The sequence below is a fragment of the Mastigoproctus giganteus genome, chromosome 1, assembly GCF_048544385.1.
Source record: "Mastigoproctus giganteus isolate SK-2022 chromosome 1, ASM4854438v1, whole genome shotgun sequence".
NCBI classification, from domain to species: domain Eukaryota; kingdom Metazoa; phylum Arthropoda; class Arachnida; order Uropygi; family Thelyphonidae; genus Mastigoproctus; species Mastigoproctus giganteus.
Genome location: NC_143575.1, coordinates 95707551 through 95728874, shown reverse-complemented (window position 1 = coordinate 95728874; position 21324 = coordinate 95707551). Strand labels below are relative to the sequence as shown.

The 21324-nt window shown below is 38.2% G+C and overlaps 1 protein-coding gene across 1 annotated transcript; it reads right to left on the bottom strand.

Moving 5' to 3' along the window:
- Nucleotides 1–9242: 9242 nt before the first annotated feature.
- LOC150091014 (uncharacterized) lies at nt 9243–15995 on the bottom strand. The gene is made up of 3 exons (XM_090381148.1): nt 15935–15995; nt 14350–14593; nt 9243–9488 (listed from the first exon to the last, which is right to left on the bottom strand). The coding sequence occupies exons 1-3, from the start codon at nt 15986–15988 to the stop codon at nt 9298–9300; spliced, it is 489 nt and encodes a 162-aa protein (XP_090237274.1). The 5' UTR covers nt 15989–15995; the 3' UTR covers nt 9243–9297.
- Nucleotides 15996–21324: the final 5329 nt, after the last annotated feature.

Sequence of the window (21324 nt, the reverse complement as noted above, 5' to 3'; positions counted from 1 at the left end):
GGGGGATATTTCACCGATATCCTACCACGAACAACCTTATAACCTTCAAACGTGCACGAGCCAAAGCACGCTACATCCGTCGTCAGAGTCAAAAGGAATCGTGGATCCGTTTTACATCATCTATTAACCAGTCTACCAACTCTAAGGTAGTCTGGGATAAAATCCGGAAAATGAAAGGAAAATATACATCCCACCCTTCTTCAATCCTAGATTATAATGGATGCGCTATTGCAGATCCAACTGCAATAGCTAATTCTCTTGGGGAAACATTCTCTAACATCTCTGCAACATCTTCGTATTCCCCAGAGTTTCTGGTCCTGAAATATAAAATCGAAAAACAGGCACTTAGCTTTAAATCTAAGAACATTTATCCCTACAATGGGGATTTCACTATTCAGGAACTGGAAAGAGCCCTCACTCTTTCCAAAGCAAGTGCCGTTGGACCAGATAGCATCCATTATGAAATGACTAAACATCTCTCACCAAAATCTATGGATTGTCTGCTCCTTCTGTATAACAGAATCTTTACTGAAGGGCAGTTTCCGGACTCCTGGCGAAAGGCAATCGTTCTTGCCTTCCCTAAGCCAGGAAAGGATCCAAAAGTCACCACCAATTATCGTCCTATTGCTCTGACTAGCTGTCTGTGCAAAATCCTGGAGAGAATGGTTAATTCTCGTTTAATATGGTATCTAGAATCAAATGACCTTCGCTCCAACATCCAGTGCGGCTTCCGAAGGAACCGGTCCACTTTGGACCATCTTATTAGATTGAAGCATCCATCCGGGATGCTTTCCTAAAACGCGAACACTTGGTGTCGGTGTTCTTTGACGTGGAAAAAGCGTATGACACAACTTGGAGATTTGGCATTTTAAAAGATTTACATAGCCTAGGCCTTAGAGGGCATCTTCCCCTTTTTATTCAAACATTTTTAGCCAATCGTTCGTTCCAAGTTCGTGTGGGATCCTCACTCTCTCCCTCCTTTAGCCAAGAGGAGGGAGTACCACAAGGATCAGTATTAAGTGTCACGCTTTTTGCCATAAAAATAAATTCCATCACAGAACAACTTCCTCCAACTGTAAACAGTGCCCTCTATGTTGATGACTTTAGCATTTTTTGTCAGTCATGCAACATGAGGGTTATTGAAAGACAACTGCAGAAAGCCATCGATAGTCTGAATTCCTGGGCACTTGCTAATGGATTCAGGTTCTCGCCGGAGAAGACCGTTTGCGTACACTTTTGTCGCAAGCGTAATCTTCATCCTGAACCTGAATTAAGGCTCGGACAAAATGCTATTCCAGTAGCAGCGAACACAAAATTCTTGGGACTCATATTCGATAAAATATTGAACTTTTTGGATCACATTCGTCAACTCCGCACAAAGTGCACAAGAGCCCTTAATATTCTCCGCTCGCTCTCCTCCTTATCTTGGGGTGCAGACCGATGCACCCTTCTACGGCTTTACCGTGCACTTGTGCGATCCAAATTAGACTATGGGTCCCAGGTATATTCCTCAGCCAGAGACAGTGTCCTGCGCTGGCTGGACCCCGTCCATCATCAGGCCCTACGTATTGCTACTGGAGCATATCGCACATCTCCTGTCCAGAGCTTATACGTCGAAGCAAACGAACCACCGTTATCGCTTCGACGTAAGCAGTTGTCTTTAAAGTATGCTTTAAAACTGAAATCCCTGCCAGACCATCCTACGTGGCCATTCGTTTTTGAGCCACGATGGGAAAATTTATGCAATACTCGTAAGACTGCCAATCGTCCTTTTGGTATTCGTTTCCAAGAGCTACTCAAAGAACTTAATATCAAGGTAGACAAGGTTGCCCAAACATCAAACAACCCTTTCCACCCTGGCATGCTCGTGTCCCGGCATGCGACTTGTCGCTTAGAAACTGGGGAAAGTCGGACTCGCCATCATGTATCTACTTGCAGGTTCATTCAGCACACCGAACTGAATATCCCGACTTCGCGCCAGTCTACACAGACGGTTCGAAGTCAGAATCATATGTGGGATCTGCTGCTGTCTTCACAGACAGCACTACATCGGAGCAGATCCCTCCGAATGCAGCATATTTACTGCAGAGCTGCACGCTGTAGAGTTAGCCTTGGATCATATTAGTAAATGCCAATACCAACGGTTCATTTTATATTCCGACTCTCTTAGCATGTTACAGGCTTTAATATCTGTGAGGTATAATCCTCATCCAGTCCTGTCTAGCATTCAGCGAAGATTCACGTTCTCCGTGAACGCGAATATGACATCCGCTTCTGCTGGATTCTCAGCCACATTGGGATTAGGGGAAATGATTTGGCTGACACCGCAGCCAAATCAGCAATCCCCAATAATAATCGCTGCCTGTCAGTCCCCTATACAGACTACAGGCAAATAATACACCAAAACATACACTCCCAATGGCAGGATTCGTGGAATAGACAGACTGCGAATAAATTATATCGTATAAAGCCTGTAATTGAACCGTGGCAGTCTAGTCTGCGCAGGAATCGTAAGGAGGAAGTTGTTCTTGCCCGGACCCGCATAGGACATAGTCATTTGACACATTCTTTTCTGCTGAGGGCTGATGACCCTCCTATGTGTGAGTCTTGTGGCACAATTTTATCGATTAGACACCTTTTAATCGACTGTCCAGATTTTAGCAATATCCGTTCTGGCGTTTTTAATCATCTCACTGAGCCGTATACACTCAGTCAGATGTTATCCGACAATGACCATGTGTTTGCTATTTTTAGTTATTTTAAATCAATAAAGGTTTTTACTTGTATTTAATATTTACATGTTATGTTATTTCTTTATTGATTTATCTTTTCTACATTTTATACCTTTGTTATTTTATATACTGACATGCTGGCCTAAGTAATTAGGTCAGTGAAAATTGAAATTTTTATATATGACTTTAGTTTGGCGCATTATAGCCTTAGTAGCTAATGCGCCAATAAAACCAAACAAACCAAAAAACCTTTTCGCACTCTGTCTGAGTTATTCGGTCTCAGGCGAGTAATCACTTAAAATTTTGCAAGCATTTAATGGAATAAAATAATTTCTTCAATGCTTAATTTAAACATTTCGACCGCTGGTGCATGCAACTCCTCATGGCCTGAGTTATGATATTTTTGGAACATTCAGTTTTGAGTAATTGCTAATGGAATGCGAAGCACACTATGCATAACATGGAAGTAAGTTTCAATTAATGGTTATTCAAAAATTTTTATAATAAATTTAGATGGTTATTCTTCGGAAAGATACTTGGAAAAATTTTAATACTTTATCAATTGCACGGTATGAAGTTAACCGCCTAATTTTTGAATATGTTATGTTGTAAAGAACAAAATTCTCAATTACAGAAGTTCGACTAAATAGTAATAAAAATCGCATCGCATCCTTCAGCAAGACCAATGTCGATTGTAAAGCAGATTATCTGTCCAAGTTTGAATTTTTCCTTTTAGCCCACAGGAAGGTACTCTTCAGACAGTGCGTACATTCAGTGTATACATTCTGACACAATGGGTACATTCAAGATCTGCACCACTAAGATCGCTTATACACAGGTCGGTCATTAAATTCATGGAGTGGCCCTATCTTAATTTTAACCTTCGTCGCTGAGGTCTGCCTGTGTTCCCTCCTTTTCGAAATAATCTTCGAAGTGTGTACTCTTCCACCATCGATAAATCCACTGGTAGAAGTGCTGGTGGAAGTCATTTCTTGATAAGTCTTTGAAAGTGGTCGTTATGGCCATAGAATTCTCAACTTTCTTCATTACGCGTGTGCCACTTGAAAACTGCAGTTTCCTTTTCCGCAAACTTCTGGCATTTCTCTCACATTTTATATAGTACTCGTACCATGTCGACAGGATAGCGAATAACAAAACGTAGTTCATTCTTCAAATCTTCCATTATGAAGCTCGCAAAATGGTTCATACAACAGTTTGTTTTGTTTTTTTACGGTCACTTGAAACTGCCTGAAATGTCAGAACTTGCTATTGTATCAGAGTATTCTTGGGCATACACTCTCCTGCCATCTATCTGCAGTTCGCAAAAACTTGAGTGGTTTTACGGTCGCGCTGCCATTCCGAAAATTAAATTGGTCAGCCTGTGTAGATGGAAGAGAACGAAGAGAAACAGATGCCCAACTGTCATAATTTTCTTCTTAGAATCAACTCTTGGTTGACCTACGCGTGCAACCGATTTTCCAGAGGATATTGAAAATGATTTTCTGAAAATGGTGATGATAAAAATTGCTGGGTAAACAAGTACGTTTAAAATTTCGTAAAATCAGAACATTTACATTACAGAAAAGAAATTTTTCGCGACTCTGGGACCATTTTGTTTCCCTAGCCTAAAACAAAATGGATGCTCAATTGTATATCAAACGGTAATTGCCATTACTCTGTAGCAAACATTTGCGGAATTATCTGCAAAAATTTTCTAATCCCCGGAGTTTCTGATCATGAAACCAAATCACGAATGTCATTAAAACCGTCTTGTAATCACGGAGTTTGTAACCTGCCAAAAATGCAGATAATTATCTGGATACGGAACTCTCTCTGTCGACCTTTTCGTAAAGGGGAGGGAGCTGCTGAAGCTTGAGTTTTAACTGTTGCCCTTTTTGATATCAGAGTTAGTTATATTAGTGAACAACTTTCTCCAAATGTGAACAGTGTCCTCTATGTGGTTAACTTTATACGCTGTGGGATCTGCTGCCGTTATCTTAGATAGTAACATATATGAGAAGATTTCCCGTGAATGCAGGGTGTATACAACAGTGGCAAATAGAATTAATCTTTTGACGCCATTAAAATTTCCAATTATTAAAAGCGTATACGGATTCTTCATGAGAAAATGAGGTATAATCAGGACTGTTCCTAAATCTTACACTGCCCTACCATTAATATCCGGACACCTGCCTTTAGTCAAAAAAAAAAAAAAAAAAAATACTTTTTATAAATATCAGGTGACATGTTCCCCACTCGGCCTTTAACGCAGCTACCAGTTCGGCCTTGATCTTTGTGCGATCTCAACGTGCACGTACCCGACGATCCAATACATCCCAAAGATGCTCGATAGGGTTCAGATCTCTCTGGGCTGGTCAATCCAACTTTTCCACACCCATGTCCTCAAACCACTCTGTTACGACACGAGCAGTATGGCATGGCGCGTTATCTAGCTGATACAGGTATGGCCTTCCCTGAAGTATTGCCATAATGTTGGAAGTGGAAGTGCATAATTGTCAAGGCTGTCCTGGTATTGCACAGCATTCATGGTTTTGTCGATAATGAGTAATGGGCCCAAGCCATACCATGAAAGGAGCCCCATACCATGCCACTGCCTCCACCAAACTTTATTGTTGGGAGGATGCAATCAGGAAGGAACTGTTTCCCTGGCATTCGCTACACCCGAGAACGGCCATCAGACTGGTAGAGTGCGAACCTCGACTGTCGGTCCATAGGACTGTTTTCCACTACTCTACTGTCCAGGATTCGCTCTCCTTACACCATGTTAATCGGCGTCTAGTATTTGTTGACGCGATCAATTCTGTTGAACTGTTGAGGTAATTCTGTTGAACGTGTCATTTTGCATGCCCACTTTTGCAATTTTCTGTTCGAAGCCCACTGTGCATATTTATAGCAAGTTCTGTGACGTGTTGCATACACAGGACCTGTTTCCCCATTCGTGGAGGAGTGTCCGGATGTTAACGTTAGAGCAGTGTATATCTCTGCGTGTAAATTTAAAAATTCGCCATTTTATTGCCGAAAGTTTATTGTTACAAAAGTAACGCCGTCGGTGTGTTCATCAAGCAATTTCTGCTCATTCGATGGCGCACTATAACCTTGCTGTTTTTGCGCCACAAAAATCTAAATCAACTCGACTCAACTCTACTCATTCGAAAGATCCTGAGTATAATCCTCATGCAGTGTTGTCCCGGGGTTTAGCAGATGCTCTCTCCCCCCCCCTCCTTTTTGATACACATTTGACAGCCACTTCTGCTGGATTCCAGACTAAAGTGGGATCTGAGATAATGAACTGTCTGATTCTGCGAATACCCCAGAATAATCCTAGTCTCCTATAGAGACAACAGGCAGGTGTGCCTAATAGATTAAGCTCCCAATAGCAAGAATTATGGTATGGAGCAGAAACAGAAATAAGCAAGTTATGTTTGATTAAACCACAAAACAAAACAAACTATTATATTTAGGCCACCCGAATAATTAAATTCATCTGCCGTGCATTGTGTATTATGTCTGTAAATTGCGTGTGTTCTATGGTCAATTTGTCTGTTTTGCTGGACGAAAAACCACAGTTTCTGGGAGAAAAACTTTGATATCTACGCCTGAGACCGACTAACTCAGCCACGGAGTGAAAAAAGCCCATTAAAGTTCCTCGCGTCATCGACGGGATTCGAACCCAGGTCTTTTCCACCCGGTGTGGGGAGGACGGTGACGAGATGCCACTGTGCTACCCATGCAGACTGATTAAGCCAGTAATCAAATTCTGGCAGTACAGTCTGCGCAGTAACCATAGAGTAGTTCTTGGCCTTATTTTGTGAGGAGGCTCCTTATAAGACACTGCCACCTTGCGCTTTCTTTCCTACTGAGGATTAGTGTAAAGTCACTTGAGTATTTCATCCCATAATACAGACAAAAGGATCATTTAATATATACAATTTATAGACAAAGTATACTCACACCCAATGACCTTAACTTATCGGTGTATATTGTAAACAACCTATAAACACCTCTATTCTTTTTGAAAAACCGAGTTTAGTAGTGGAAAAGGGGCCAGTGTTCTGCAGTACAGACGCAAAAAATGTTTCTTCTGTTGCTAAGGTGCGCAGTTATTTTGAAGTTGCAAATAATCATCCATTACAACACTCCATTCATATCGAACTTGTTTCCAAGTGCCAAGTCATCCTTTATTTACTAACAGCAACACCTCGATAGCAGAGCATCAGAAAAGAAAACGCTCAGATGTCACTTGAAGGACACCTTTTGTAATTAAGTTGCTATCGCGCATTTTATCTTGGTCTTTAAAAAATCTTCCTTATTTTGTTTATGAATACGTATTCCCATTTTAATTTATTTTATTATTTTTCTACTTTATATTTACAAGATCTTGCCTGGGCAAATAAACATTTGCCCAGTCAAGACACTCACAAAAAAATGTTTATTTTACTTTTGGAGTCCGCTAAACTAGTTTGCTCTTGACTTTCCCCTGCTATCCTCATTTGTCACGTGTGGATTGGAACTCATATACAACTGCAAGGATGAACAGAGAGGAAAATGTGTAGCGGAAGTCGCAGATCCTGCTTTTCGGGGAGGACTTGTATATTATAACTGAAGATAGAGATTGGCTCTGCAATCAGTGAACTAATCTGAACCTTCTCACATGAAATAGTTTGTCTCTATTGTTTATTTTTCTTGAACAATTGTTAATACCATACTTTTCATACGTATTTAAAAGATATACCTGTATGATTTAGTGCAAATAAGTATTTATAATTGTTTATCTTCATCATGTCATAGGAAAGCTTTTAGATCATAATAATTGATATTTTGTAAAGCCCTTAGCTGTACCAGCTGCAATGGGATATTGTGTAATATAGTAACAATAAAGATTCATATACATAGGCATACTAGTTCAGGCATGCGTGCTCGGTACATCACATGTCAGTCCCGTCGATGAATTCTTAAAGGCGTTTCAGTTAAGGGTATGGATAGCCAATCTCGGAAGTAGGGTTCCCCACTACAGGCCAGGCAACCTGCAGAGGTTTTATCAATTGGCAGTCCAAATAATAATAGCTGAACTCAAGGCGAAATACAACACATAATTCCCTGTTCCCATTTTCAATATTTTGAATAATATAGTAGGCTTACAGCAGTTCTTTATGTGTTTTTTGTCTTAATTTAGTTATATGTTGAAGTGCGTGTATATATCACAATATTAACATTGGGAATCAGCTTTGGTCATCCATCGAATGGAAGTCAATGATATTAAAAGAAATCGGGTTTGTGTGAGAATAAAATTTCAGTTTGATTTCCACAGAAAGTACTGACGTTCGAATAACTTTAAACACTGCTCCCTGACTTATGAATGGCCAAATTAATTATAGTCTTCAGGCATACGAGAGCTAAAAAACATTAATGTACATGAGTTGGCAAAAGCCTCAGTTGTGAAAGTAGCTAAAATCAAATTAAGTTGATACAAAGAAAGGAAGGACGTTAGCTTGCTTTTAGCTAACTACACTACGAAGGCTTTTGCAAGCCTTCGTATTCATGAACTTCGCTTTTGCAAATTCATGAATATTTTGCATGAATGGAGGGATCTTCTTCTTCCCAAGAAGAGAGAACGTGAGGTCACTCGAAGAAATCAGAAGTTGCAAAGCATGTAGCATCCTGCTGTACTAATGAAGTTGTTTTATCACAGGTGGTGCTGTTGTAGCAGTCGTTAAACATGGCTGCTTCCATGAATGTCATTCAGATGTTTAACAGAGCCTACATAACGTATGTACTGTACTTAATATAGTGTACAAGTAAAATTGTATAGTAATAGCTTAAAAAGTAAAGTTAGGGGTGTTACTTTTGGAATGGCACTTATATTGTTGATCCAGAATAATTGGAGATTGCACTGACAACTGCAGAGTTAAAAGCGATAAAAAATATAGATATAAATAAAACACATAAGATTAAAAATATTACACATTAAAAGCGATAAAACAACACCGTAGCTTTTAAAGGCGACCGCCTCCTTTATCAACCGTGGAACTTAACTGTCATAGCACATCCTTAAATAACATCAGCAGGATCACGGTTCATGGCACGTGTTACTGTAGCAGCAGGGGATTATCCTATCAATTATTTTATGACTGCTAAATTAAACAGCGAACAGTTGACAGGTTAAGGAATATGCGTTTTTTTGTGGCAGTGTACTGTGTCTATCGAAGAGTGACTGCATACGTTACTCGAAATACATCCAGTTGCCATGTTCCACACTAACAAATAGTAAAGAGTTCAGTTATTTTCGTGGTTTAATTACAACTGAAGGTTGCCAACAGACAAGGCGTCTTTCGTGTTTGGTCACAGAGTTGAAAGTTTTTGACAGAATAAACATGAATTCCTTTATTGTACTGATAAATCTAACCTTACAACCTTGTATTCTTGAACATTATTTCTAAATATGATAAATTTATTGCATTGTTCAATAGAATAATGATATTATGTAGCAGGGGTACTGTACCCATTAGCTTGCAGGGTACCGATGTTCATCATTCATGATGTGGTATTAATCGTGTCCTCTCTTTTGAACTTCTTGATAGACGTCATCCCATTTAATGTTTCCACCGTAGATTGGAAGCACTTCATTTGGAGCCACGCAAATACTTCGTCTGTGATCGCATACCAGGCCTTCACTGCATGTCATATTGGCAATAAGAACGTGTCTGCTCTTCAACAAACCACATCGAAATTGGCGACCTAAGATGAAAGGGGGAAAAAATTCATTAATCCAAGTTAAAAAATTGCAGGAAATATTGTATATTTGAAGTGGGATGCAGTATTTTAAATGATACATGCATGAAAAGATTACATAAAAGAAGATTTAAATTATACGCGTTGCTTGGTTTGGATAAAACTATTTAAAAGTAGAAACTCTCCTTCTGTTAAAAAATTCTTAAAAAAGTTACATTTCAACGTCTTTGAAATGTAAATTTCTTCATCCCATCATTTCATCCCACCTTTGATACTTCTGCATTGAATGCATGTCCTGGTAAAATCTCTCCCAGGACCTTTCTGGGAGAGATTTTACCTCACAAAATCCAGGTGAGGGTGCAAGTAACGGAGCTTGATTAGCATTGCATCTAATTTTTCCATAATTTTCAATCAATTTTAACTAGTTCTTTGCAATTTTCACTCCTCTTAAAAATAAAGTCATTCACTACAAGGAAAAAACTGCTAGAAATTTCATCCAGCATCAACCATTCTGCCTATTTGTTTTTTTTTTAAATGTATTTTAACGTATTTTTTGTATGTAGAAGTCGTGTAATAGGGATCAAGTAGATTCTGACCAATTATCGTCCTGACATTTCTCCTAATCAGCAAGAATCATGCGTAGTAGCCATGGGATCCTTGCTGATTAGGGAAATGTAGGGTTTTACTTGAACCGGCTTTTGATGTCTCATTTCCTGTTCTCCAATCCCGGTTATCCTTTTCACTATATTTATCATCCAATTTTGTAGACTTTTCTGTAAAATGTGGTTTGGGAATTAACAGATCTTCTTTCTATGACTCTAGAGCCATAGAGGATGATACGTTGGGATACGCTACAACTTTTCGATCTGCAGACTTTTTAAACTTTGATATACATACTCACCATACAAAAGTAGCAGTTATCATAATAGCTTCTGAAGTTCTCTCTCTCTCTCTCTCTCTCTCTCTCTCTCTCTCTCTCTCTCTCTCTCTCTCTCTCTCTCTCTCTCTCCGTACAGCTAATGTTGGCATGCAACTATCGCGGAAGAAATCAGGTGCACACAACTTATTTTTAAATTCTGATTGGCATCCCAAAGTAGGCTTCATATGCACTGCAAAACTTAGTGCCACCAAAGATGTTATGCTTTTAAACCTATATATCTACAAACATAAAAGGAGTCGGGAGATAACTTGCACTTACGTGCGGTAGCCATAGCAAACTGAAAAAAAAAAGAAAAGAAAAAACACTTATTACACGAATACTAGAGCCTCCTATATATAGCGGCACGCTCTAAGTAATACTTAGAAATGTCGCAAAAAAGAGAGAGAAAAAAAAAAGCCTTGAATTGCGGCCAAAATATTGACACTCGTGAAAAGGCCCCGAGTGCCCAGCGATAGCTCCCAAGTGATCTGTAGTGCGATCTTCTAGAGTGAGTACTATTTCGTTTATAAATCCTCCTCAGATTGCAGCCTTACTGCTACACTCGCTAGCAACGTACTGATCTTCTGCTCTCCTGATCGCGCGATCACTGGTTGGCACCGCTCCTGTTATGGGGCCGGTAACTTGGGCCCGTAATTTAAATTGCCGAATTCGGCCATACATTTCGAATCACCTGCTTTGTTTTAAATGCCAAAAATATGGCGACAGGCATGCAGAGGTGACACTATCTGTCGTATATGTGGATCCAAAGACCATATACAAACAAATTGCTCAGCCTCAACTCCCATTTGTCCCAACTGCAAAGGAAGCCACTCTGCCTTTTCTAAATCAGGTGCAATGTGGAAAACCGGAAAGAAAATTCAAAAATACAAAACAGAACATAAAGCCACATATTCTAAGGCACGCAGACAAATTATGTTGACCACCTATAGGATCTCCTTCTGTAATGGACTTGTCGATTTATTCACCATCCATCTTTCCAACCATGGTCGGTATGTCATGATCCCTTTAACAGTGATCACTTTCCAATTATTTTCTCATTACAAGCAGGGGTAATTCCAAATTCTAATCAACGATCCACTTAGAAGTTTTAAAATCTGAACTGGGATGGCTATTCTGCTCATATACTTCTAAACAGATTTCATAATCATAAGAACCTATTGATGATGTAACCAGTTATATAACCAATCAGATTCTAACTGCAGCTGATGCTTCTATTCCAAAATCCACGCATGGGAGAAGATCCACCCACAGCGCACATCCTGTCACACCCAACTTACGGTCTACCACTTTCCGTAGACTGTTCTCTTAACTTATCCATCTGTTCTAGAACCTTTCGGTCATTCAATAAATTGAACAAAGCTCAGATTTAATCCAATTTTCTTGGAAATCATGCCAACATGAAGAACTGTTAAAATACTTAAAGCCTATACGCATGTATATAATTCAATCGTTATAAGATATAAAAATATTTCTTTTTTTTCTTTCACACATGAAATGCAAGAATAAACCTGTAACTCAAGATTTATTTATCGAATTTAAAAGAAGTAGAAAAAAAAATGCATCACTCAGCAGCATAACATTACTAGAACAAAAAGGCAATGAAATTTTTTACATCTTGGAATCACGAGACGAATAGAGAACATTAAAAAGTGAGATTAAAATTCAATATGCATGCATGGCATCAGCATCTTGATGTTGGTAATTTATAAGCGAAGGCTACTCACGAGGAAGAAGTGATGGCAGTTGCGATGGCATTTTATTTTCAAGAACACGCGTTACAGGGTTACACTTAGTTATTATTACGCATGTCATGTATAGTAATACATACAACGAACACGTGTCGAAAATAGGTTGGCACACAGATTCAGCAATCCTAGTCATCGATGAGTATGCAAGAAACAAACACGATAAATCAACGAATGGACAGTCCTGTTATTAATTATTTTGTCGAGAAACATGTTTTAAGTTGGTTTCATAACTGTCATGGACTCTCTGCCAGGTACTGTTAACGATATCCAACAAGAGACCAGTATGGTTATGACACCAATTTATGGTTATGAAACCAATATGATATTGGTATGTTTATTGCATATCAAAGCTCTTGTATATTATTAATACAGTACTATCTTTATCAAAAATGTGAGGCGGGGAAACGGGCAATTTTAAAAACTCAATAAAGAATTTACATTTTCCAAATTATAAATCTTAAATCCTCGAAGATGATACTTTCCCGGTGACCTCTGTTCTCTGTGCAGGCATTCTTCTAATCTTTTACGCATGTTTCCCATGACTACATTCACGCATGAGGAATTTTTTTGGGTTTGGGATGCCAGCAGTGAGTCAAATTCTGGCAGGGAGCTAATATGATAACTGAGAGAATAGTGGAGGACGAATCGTTGGACATGAACATAAAAAAGGTACTCTGGGTAGATGGGATCTATCAGTTATATTAAAGGAGGCAGCAAAGAGGTAGGCAAATATTTAGCCATGATAATGACAACATCCCTAGATTCAGGAGGCTATCTCTATGGACTGGATATGTGCAAATGTATCCTCAATTCACAAAGGGTGATCGAAGGGAAGCTTCTGCTCTAGGGAAAATAATAGAGTCACTGGTTAAATAATTAATGCAGGATCATCTAGACAGGAATTCAGTTATACGGTAGTCACAGCATATTAAAGGGCGATCTCGTCTGACCAATTTGATTCGATACAATGATTCAGTAACAAAGGAATTGGATGCAAAAAAATAATTTTGACATCATTACTTGAATTTCAGTAGAGCATTTGATACTGCTGCACATGAAAGGCTGATATACAAATTGAAGCAGTGTGGAATTAAGGACAAGTTACTGCTCTGGATAAAGGGATGTTTTAATGGGAGAAGATAGAGTGGTTATTAATGGACATTATTAATGCTCTTCTTGAACTAATGTTATTAGTGAAGTTCCCTAGGGTTCAGTGCTGGGCCAATTGTTGTTTTCTATACTGTATTGTTGTTGTTGTTGTTTTTGTTTTCTGCTTGATACGAAGGTTGGCAATGTGGTTAATGACAGTAGCCAGAGTATGCTGCTGCAATAAGGTCTGAACAAACTAGGCCGATGGGCTGAGAAGTGGCAGCTGAAGTTCAATATTACCAAATACAAGGTGCTTCATATGGGCGGCAGAAATCCCAAGTTAGTGTGCCAACTGTATGGTACCATACTTGGGGCAGAGGAGAATGAAAAGGACATAGGGGTAACTGTTCAGTCAGATATGAAGTTTTGTGAACAGGCAGCAAGGACGGCTCATGGGATTTTGTCCATGAAATAGAGGAATTTTTCCAGTAGGGATAGGGAGGCGACTGTCCTTTTATATGAGACATTGGTTAGGCCACATCTTGAGTACCACGTATATCTGGAAAGGTCGTTTTGCGGAGGACCTGGTTGTGTTGGAAGGGGGTCTGCGCGGGTAGCACAGGGGTATCGTCACCGTCCTCCCCAAACCGGGTGGAAAAGGCCCGGGTTCGAATCTCGTCGATGACGCGAGGAACTTTAATGGGCTTTTTTCACTCCGTGGTCTGAGTTAGTCGAAAACCCCCAAAAAAGTGGTGGTTTTCGACCAGCAAACAGACAAATCGACCATAGAACACACGCAATTAACAGACATAAGACACAGCACGACAGATGAATTTAATTATATTCAGGTGGCCTAAATATATAATAGCTTGGTTTTTTTTTTTTGTGTTGGAAGGGGTGCAGAGAAGAGCAACAAGATTGGTGAGGGGGAGCAAAAAAGTGCTCTTTCCAGGAAAGGCTTCAGTTTTCCATAGTAAAGCATAAATAAATAAAATAATGATAATAATAAATAAATAAATAAATAATAGCTATACATTAAGTATGTAAAATAAAAGTACAAGAGGAATTAAAAAAAAAATAGTGGGATTACCTCTGTTTGGCAGCATACAAATTTGACAGCAGTTACAATAGCCACCTGTCATTACAGTACCGTTGTTCATATTGCATAACTTTTGAACTTTAGTAACGTTCGGACACTGGAATAAACTGCAATTGCACAGCGCTCTGTTCCAAACCGTCCTGGGTGTACTTGGGACGTTGCCGGATGCAGCGCTGCTCTCTGTGGTGGTTTTGGGAGCAGCATTGACAAATGACAAAGCAAATAGAGCAGCGATCTAGGATAAAATAAGCAGAATATAATAATAATAATAATAATAATAATAGTAAAACTACACAAACAATGCAAAATGTAATTATATGACATAATTAAATTCATTCGGTTGTTTGAACTGTTTCAGATCATTCTTTCTGAGGCTTTTCGATATTTTATTATGGACCAGATTCGATATACTGCGTAATTCGGAATAGTCAGTAGTGTACAGATTAAGATAATATGACATTTATTGCGTACCAATAAAGATTTCTTGGCTCTGTCTTTCACTCCTGCAGTACAATATTAGCAGTATCAGTTGCAGAAAACTTTCCTATAACACTGAATAATTCCTTGCTGTTTCTGAAGCTCCACGAGATTAGAAACCAATAAATAGCTACTGAATGCTCCAATAAACTTTTACTGGAAGATATTGACTGCATCAGCAATTTGTAGTGGATATACTCAGGTTACAGCAGTCATAGAGATAGCAAATACAGTGTAACGAAGAGTTCAGTGAAGCTTAGAAGAAATGTGGGTAATTGTGGTATTTATTTCTTATCAGGGAAGTCGAGAGCTAACACGAGCCCCGGTGCGAAGTGCGTGACGCCCTTCTCCTTGTCTTTGTATATGCGTTTGTGTGTGCATATGCGCCCATATGTAGATATGAAGGTTAAAAAGCAACAAGTCAATTGTAACATAAAAAATCAATCAGATAAAAAATTAATACATCGTTTTTACTATTTTAAGTTTTGTCGATTTTGCCGATTATTGAAAATGGATTTAATTATTTAATAAATCGGTTAACTACTGAGTGCCGGGCACTCAGGATGAAGTAGTCACGAATGGTTCTTAGTGTGGTAAAAATATTTTAAAATTATATTTTAAACCTACTCGTTGAACTCTTTCCGACGGTGTATACCACGGCTATAGGTTGTCGACAACATTTTTGTCCCCCCCCCACATTTTACCTCTCCATTTCTCAGACAAATTTTTGTCAACAACGATCAATATGGCGTTATGTTGGCCCACATGATGTACAAACCCATGCAAAATTTCAAGTCAATAGGTTGAGTGGTTCCAGAGATACAATGTTGTGACAGACAGACAGACAACTGAGTGACATTATAAGGGTCCTTCGTTAGACTACGGACCCTAAAAATGTAATAGCCGGGCTTGAAGCCCTTGAAGAATTGCATGTCCAGTTACTACATACCCCTCCCCCACTTGTCGGGCGTCATACAGCGACTCTATACGAGGACTAATGCGTTGTATGAAGTTGCTTGGCTTTAACGCGAAAGCTCGTATAGCCCTTAAGATTTTGATGAGGCGGTACAGGCCGCAACACTCAGCCTACAACACCGACCTGTTGACCTGTGACTACCACCTCTTCGTCCTTCTGAAGGCAGCACTCAAACATCGTAGTTTTCATTCAGGTGATAAGGCAAAGAACACTGATTCGTATTTTCACACCGCGGTGTTCTAGGTCGAGAGTATAACTCTAGAGGTCAGATTTGACCTTGACTTTTGGGGGGGGGGTGAAGGAGAGAGGGCGTAACACCACATGAAATTATCCTGTTTATTATTATTGTGTGGTTCCAGAGATACAATGCTGTGACATTGGAATAAACTTAGAGGATAATTACGCATCGGTGAACTTATCTCGGTCTTTTTTTATTTCAACGAGCCTTACACGGTTTATCTATCTATCTATCTATCTATCTATTAATTCGAATCCTTTCGAATCAAATTTCATCGCACACGTGCGGCTTATCGCTTTTGGAGATCTTGCAACCCTATAAACACCGCACAGGAATTCCTTAATTAAGACAAATACGTTCCTTAAAGAAATGCACGTAAAACGAAAATTCTTTACGTTTTCTCCATAAGAAATCACGGGAATATTCCTCATAAGAAAGAGTACGGTTACTAAAACAGTAGTTATTTCCACACAAATATTTATTAAACCTTTGAATCCGTTCTCATATATGATTGATAAAAATGATGTCATTCTTCAGGGTGAACACAAACTCAAACATTTTGCTTAAAAATATAAAAATTCTTGCTTAATTAATATTTTTGCAAGCAAAATGTTTGGGTTTGTTTTCGCTCTGAAGAATGAAAGAAATGAGTTATTAGTTTCTGCTGAATAATGTAATGCCAGTCAGATTTATAACTGCCAGCCTTCTCTGTTGCGTGGCCTGGTACATTTTCAACTATTAAAGGTGTGAAACTACGTGATTCAGGTTATTTATTCTAACGTAATACAAGCTGAGTACGAATCAACTTCCGTTTTGTACAGCTGGGCTATCCCAGATGCTTAACCTATTTCCTGTTGCTGTCCCAGCTTTGATTTATAGTTTTATACTCTTTCGGGTTTCAAAAGAATATATTCAGCTATTGTAAGAAATTGCATTCGTATTTGAACATCCACTGCAGAATATATAAATATATAAATTTAATAAGCGAAAAGGGCATTAAGCAAAAAAATGTAATAATAAATAATAAAAATAAACAGAAGGAATAAAAGACAAAATGTTGTTAATGGACATAGAAGCTTGCGCTAAATTCTGTTTCTAATTTTCAAATATTTTAATAAACTAGTTTTTTTTCTAATTTGTGAATATTATTATGTGTACAAACTTGTCTGCAATCAAGTCACTAAGGGGATTAGGTAAGCCAAGCCAGATTATGAGAAGACTTCGACTAAGAATATGAAGGAAAGTAGCAAAAAGAATTCTTTGGTTATGTTAACACTAGAAGTAAATGGAAGAACCACGTTGGCACACTAGATATAAATGGCATAATCATTGAGGATTCTGTTGCTAACAAACAGAATAAATATTTTGCATCTGCATCCAAGTTGTTGTAGTACTAAGCGACTAAGGCCATATTGCCCCGTGTATATTGTCTATAAATTGCGTGTGTTCTGAAGTCGATTTTTTGTTTGCCGCACGAAAAACTCGAGTTTTCGGGAGAAAAAACCATGTTACCTCTCTTGAGATCGACTAACTCAGTCATCTTGTAAAAAAGCCCATAAAAATTCTTTACACCATTTAACGGGACTCGAACTCGTGTCTTTTCTACCCGGTGTGGGGAGGACGGTGATTCTACCAACTGTGCTACCCATGAGGGCCTACCTCACCCTTGAAGAAGTATTTAGAATGAGAATACCAGAAGTATACCAAATTATAACTGGAAGCGAAATGATTTTTGATAACCGAGATCAAAGTGGAAGAGATTTTGTAAAACAGGTCACTTTGAGCAGACAAAATCTATCCAATTTTATGAAAGAAACTGCAAAAGACGTAAGCAAACTCTTAGCCATAATTATGCGAGCATCCTTGGATCCAGGGAGAGGTCCCTATGTACTGGAGATGCGTGAATGCTTCCCAAATTCACAAAGGGCGAACGAGTAATTACAGACCTGTTAGCTTGACTTCTGCTCCAGAGAGAACGATGAACTCAATGGTTAAAGAAATAATGCAGGATCACCTATACAGGAATACAATTATACTGCAGTCACAGCATGTTAAACGTGCGATCTTGTCTGGCCAATCTGATTTTCTACTGTAACGCAGTAACAGAGTTAACTGTATTCAAAAATAATTTTGATATGATGCACAAACTGGAGCGATGTAACATTACGGGCTAGCTACTGTTATGGATAAAGGGGATATTTGAGTGGCAGAAGAGAGAATGGTTATTAATGGGCTCTGCTCTTAGACTAATATTATTAGCGGAGTCCACCAGAGTTCAGTGTTGGGCCATTGTTGTTTTCTGTAGTTATTAATGATACTGAAAAAGGTATATTAAATTTAATCTCTGTTTGCTGATAATACAGGGATCTGCAGATTGATTAATTACAGGAAGGCATACTAGTACAGCAAGATCTCATAAATTAGGCAGAAGAGGCAACTGAGGTTTATCATTGACAAATGCAAGGTGTTGTATATGGGTAGTAGTAATCTCAAAATAACATATCAATTAAGTGATACCACACTCAAGGTAGCGGAGAACGAAAATGATCTAAGGACAATTGTCTAATTGGACAGGAAGTTCTTTGAGAAGTGCAGGCAGGCGCTAAGGGTCCAATCTGCCAACGTTATATGGTTAGGCAGCTCTTTGAGTTCTGCATATATGACTGAAGGCTCATTTTAAGAAGGATGTCGACCTGCTGGAACGTTGCAGAGGTGAGAAATACAATTAGTCAGAAGAACAAAATGGTTCTTTACCAAGCAAGACTTGTGTAAATGAACAGTCTACAAATTAGGCATTTGTGTTTAAGGATTTGAATGAATTACGTTAACTAAAGGCTGGAGGCATCCTTCCTCTTGCTCAGACCACACATACTTGAGGGGACATAAGTTTGATTTGAAAAATGCTGGTTGCAGGAGAGATGTGCGAAAATTTGCTTTCAACCAGAGAGTAATTCATTGTTGGAATAAACTTTTATCTGGTGTGGTGGAATTGGGTACAAGAATCAAGTCTTTTGGAATAAATTTAAAGAAAGATTAGACGTTATTAACAAGCTTGTACAAATGATATGGATAGTTTTTTTTGGCTGATGCGATATAAGTTTGCATACTTGCATCATCTGCCACCACTACTGATACAAATTTTGGCAAATATCTATTTGCTCTTGATCAAAGCCGGTATGACGCATACGTGTCTTCCTATTTTCCAAATATGAGCTTACTTCTCTCTCTCATTACATATACTGTCCTATTTCACTATTACCTACATGCGTATACACTATTTCTACTTTAGAAACAACACCTATTAAATGATATATAATTTAGCATATATATTTCGAAAATAATACTGTATATTATATTATAAAATATTATTTTGGAAACTATTGGTAGTCAGAAACACGGACCCAGGTGGAGTTTAATGAAATTATCCTGAAATAAGCAGTGGGCTGAACATTATTGGATTTAATTGTTCCATACTTATATTTTTGAATACTATAAATAAATATTTTCTACACACCCGTGCAAGAGCACTATTTGCACTCCCTGTGCTAAAATTCCGTTTTGAACTGCATTGTAGAATATAGTTCAAAAAGCTGACTATGAGGCAATCGTTCTTCTGTTTGCTGCTTTATTCCAACTTATTGCGATATGACATATCAAATGCATGGGTTAATGCAATTGATTTATACAAGTATTTTTTATTTTTATTTTATTACCTATGTTATATGTTTTCTTATTATTCCAGTTGACTTATTTGGTTGATGGCCTTGGATCGTATAGTTATTTCTAACCACAACGCATTCAGTTCCATCTTTAGCTGTGACCTCTTTTCAGTGCCCATCTCCCCTATATTTGCAAAAGGATAAAACTTAGCGAAATTACTCTGCTGCGTTGTTGTCAATCTTCCTTTAAAAATTTCCGCTTATTCTACTTGCGTCATGAATGTAGTTCCATTTTTGAAAGAACGAGGTTTGTTATTAAATAATAAAAAGTCGAAAAGAAAAAACATGGAAGTTTGAAATAATGGCGTTTGAATGTCCTCTTCGTCTGTCATCAGCGGGTTCCAAATTACGTAATGGCGCCATTTAAGTGATTATTTAATTAGCATTTGGAGAACAGTTTCGAAGTAATTATATATTTCGAAATAGGGTAGATAGTCCTGTAAAAATTCCTCTGAAAGGATAGCGCGAAATATTGGATGCTTTTTTGAGGTTTATGGCAGTTGCAATTAGCGTTGGTAAAAATTTCTATTCGAGGAAATATAAAAAAAAAATGAAATAAAAAAGTATTTTTAAAGAGCCAGAGTAAGTTAGCAAAGTACAGGCAAAGAGAACAAGTTACAGTTAGTTCGAGAATATTTACAGGGTGAGAAATACCTAGAAGTATATGGATGGATAACTTTAGGTATAAATTGGTATAATCAATTTGCTGTATGAAATTTAGGCTTAGGATATTATTAGATATAAAAAGGTGGCGTGAGTGTATCACACTACTTACCCACAAAACTTGTACTGCCATCTTGGGTCACCAATGTTGAAAAAGCTGCAAGAAATTCAAAAGTTTTTATTTCTGTTGTGCCAACTTTTTTTTTTTTAATTTCAAAAAGTAGTAAAATTATAGTAAAGGAAATTTACACATCGTAAAGGGAAGGGAAATGATTACTATGGGTCTTAATTGTAGATGTACCAGCTAGGAAGAAATCTTTGAAAATCTTAACCCACTCTATCTTTTGAACGCCCTTCTGGTAGTGCAGTTGGTAGGATCACTGTCCTACCGTATGATTTTCTTTCGAGTTAAAGACAATTGGATTTAGTGGACACGCCTTATCCCCCATATAGTACGTTATAAAGATGTTTTACTGTAGCTCGTACTCTAGGTACGCGCGTTTTACTTGACTGAGGTTCCCCCCTACATAACCGCTGAATATGGTAATGCTCCTGTGTATTCTATCTTGTAAACTCCTCTGACCATACGTGGCCGTCCTAGAGTATGAACAGAATATTTATTTATTATAAGGTATTCCGTGATATTTCCAGTACTTGTGTAGTTCATAAATATGTATATTGTATTTATTTCGTCATACAAGGAAGGTTCTGCAAGAAGCAGTAAGGCAAATATTGCTTGCCAGTTTCCATTTTCGTATGCAAATGAGACATTCATACAAAAAAAGACATTCATGTTTTAAAATCAATGAAGGATTTATTTTCATTTAAATTTTTGGTAACTATATGCGGCTTATGTAACCACATTCAGTTATTTTGTTCTCCAGTCTGCAGGC

What these genes read in the sequence shown, in the direction of transcription:
- LOC150091014 (XM_090381148.1), bottom strand. Translation starts at nt 15,988, where the DNA reads ATGTTTGAGTGCTGCCTTCAGAAGGACGAAGAGGTGGTAGTCACAGGT. An exon ending in TGGTAGTCACAGGTCAACAG is followed by an intron (nt 14,594 to 15,934) that starts GTCGGTGTTGTA and finishes ATTTTATCCTAG; the next exon opens with ATCGCTGCTCTATTTGCTTT. An exon ending in TTGTATGCTGCCAAACAGAG is followed by an intron (nt 9,489 to 14,349) that starts GTAATCCCACTA and finishes CTTTCATCTTAG; the next exon opens with GTCGCCAATTTCGATGTGGT.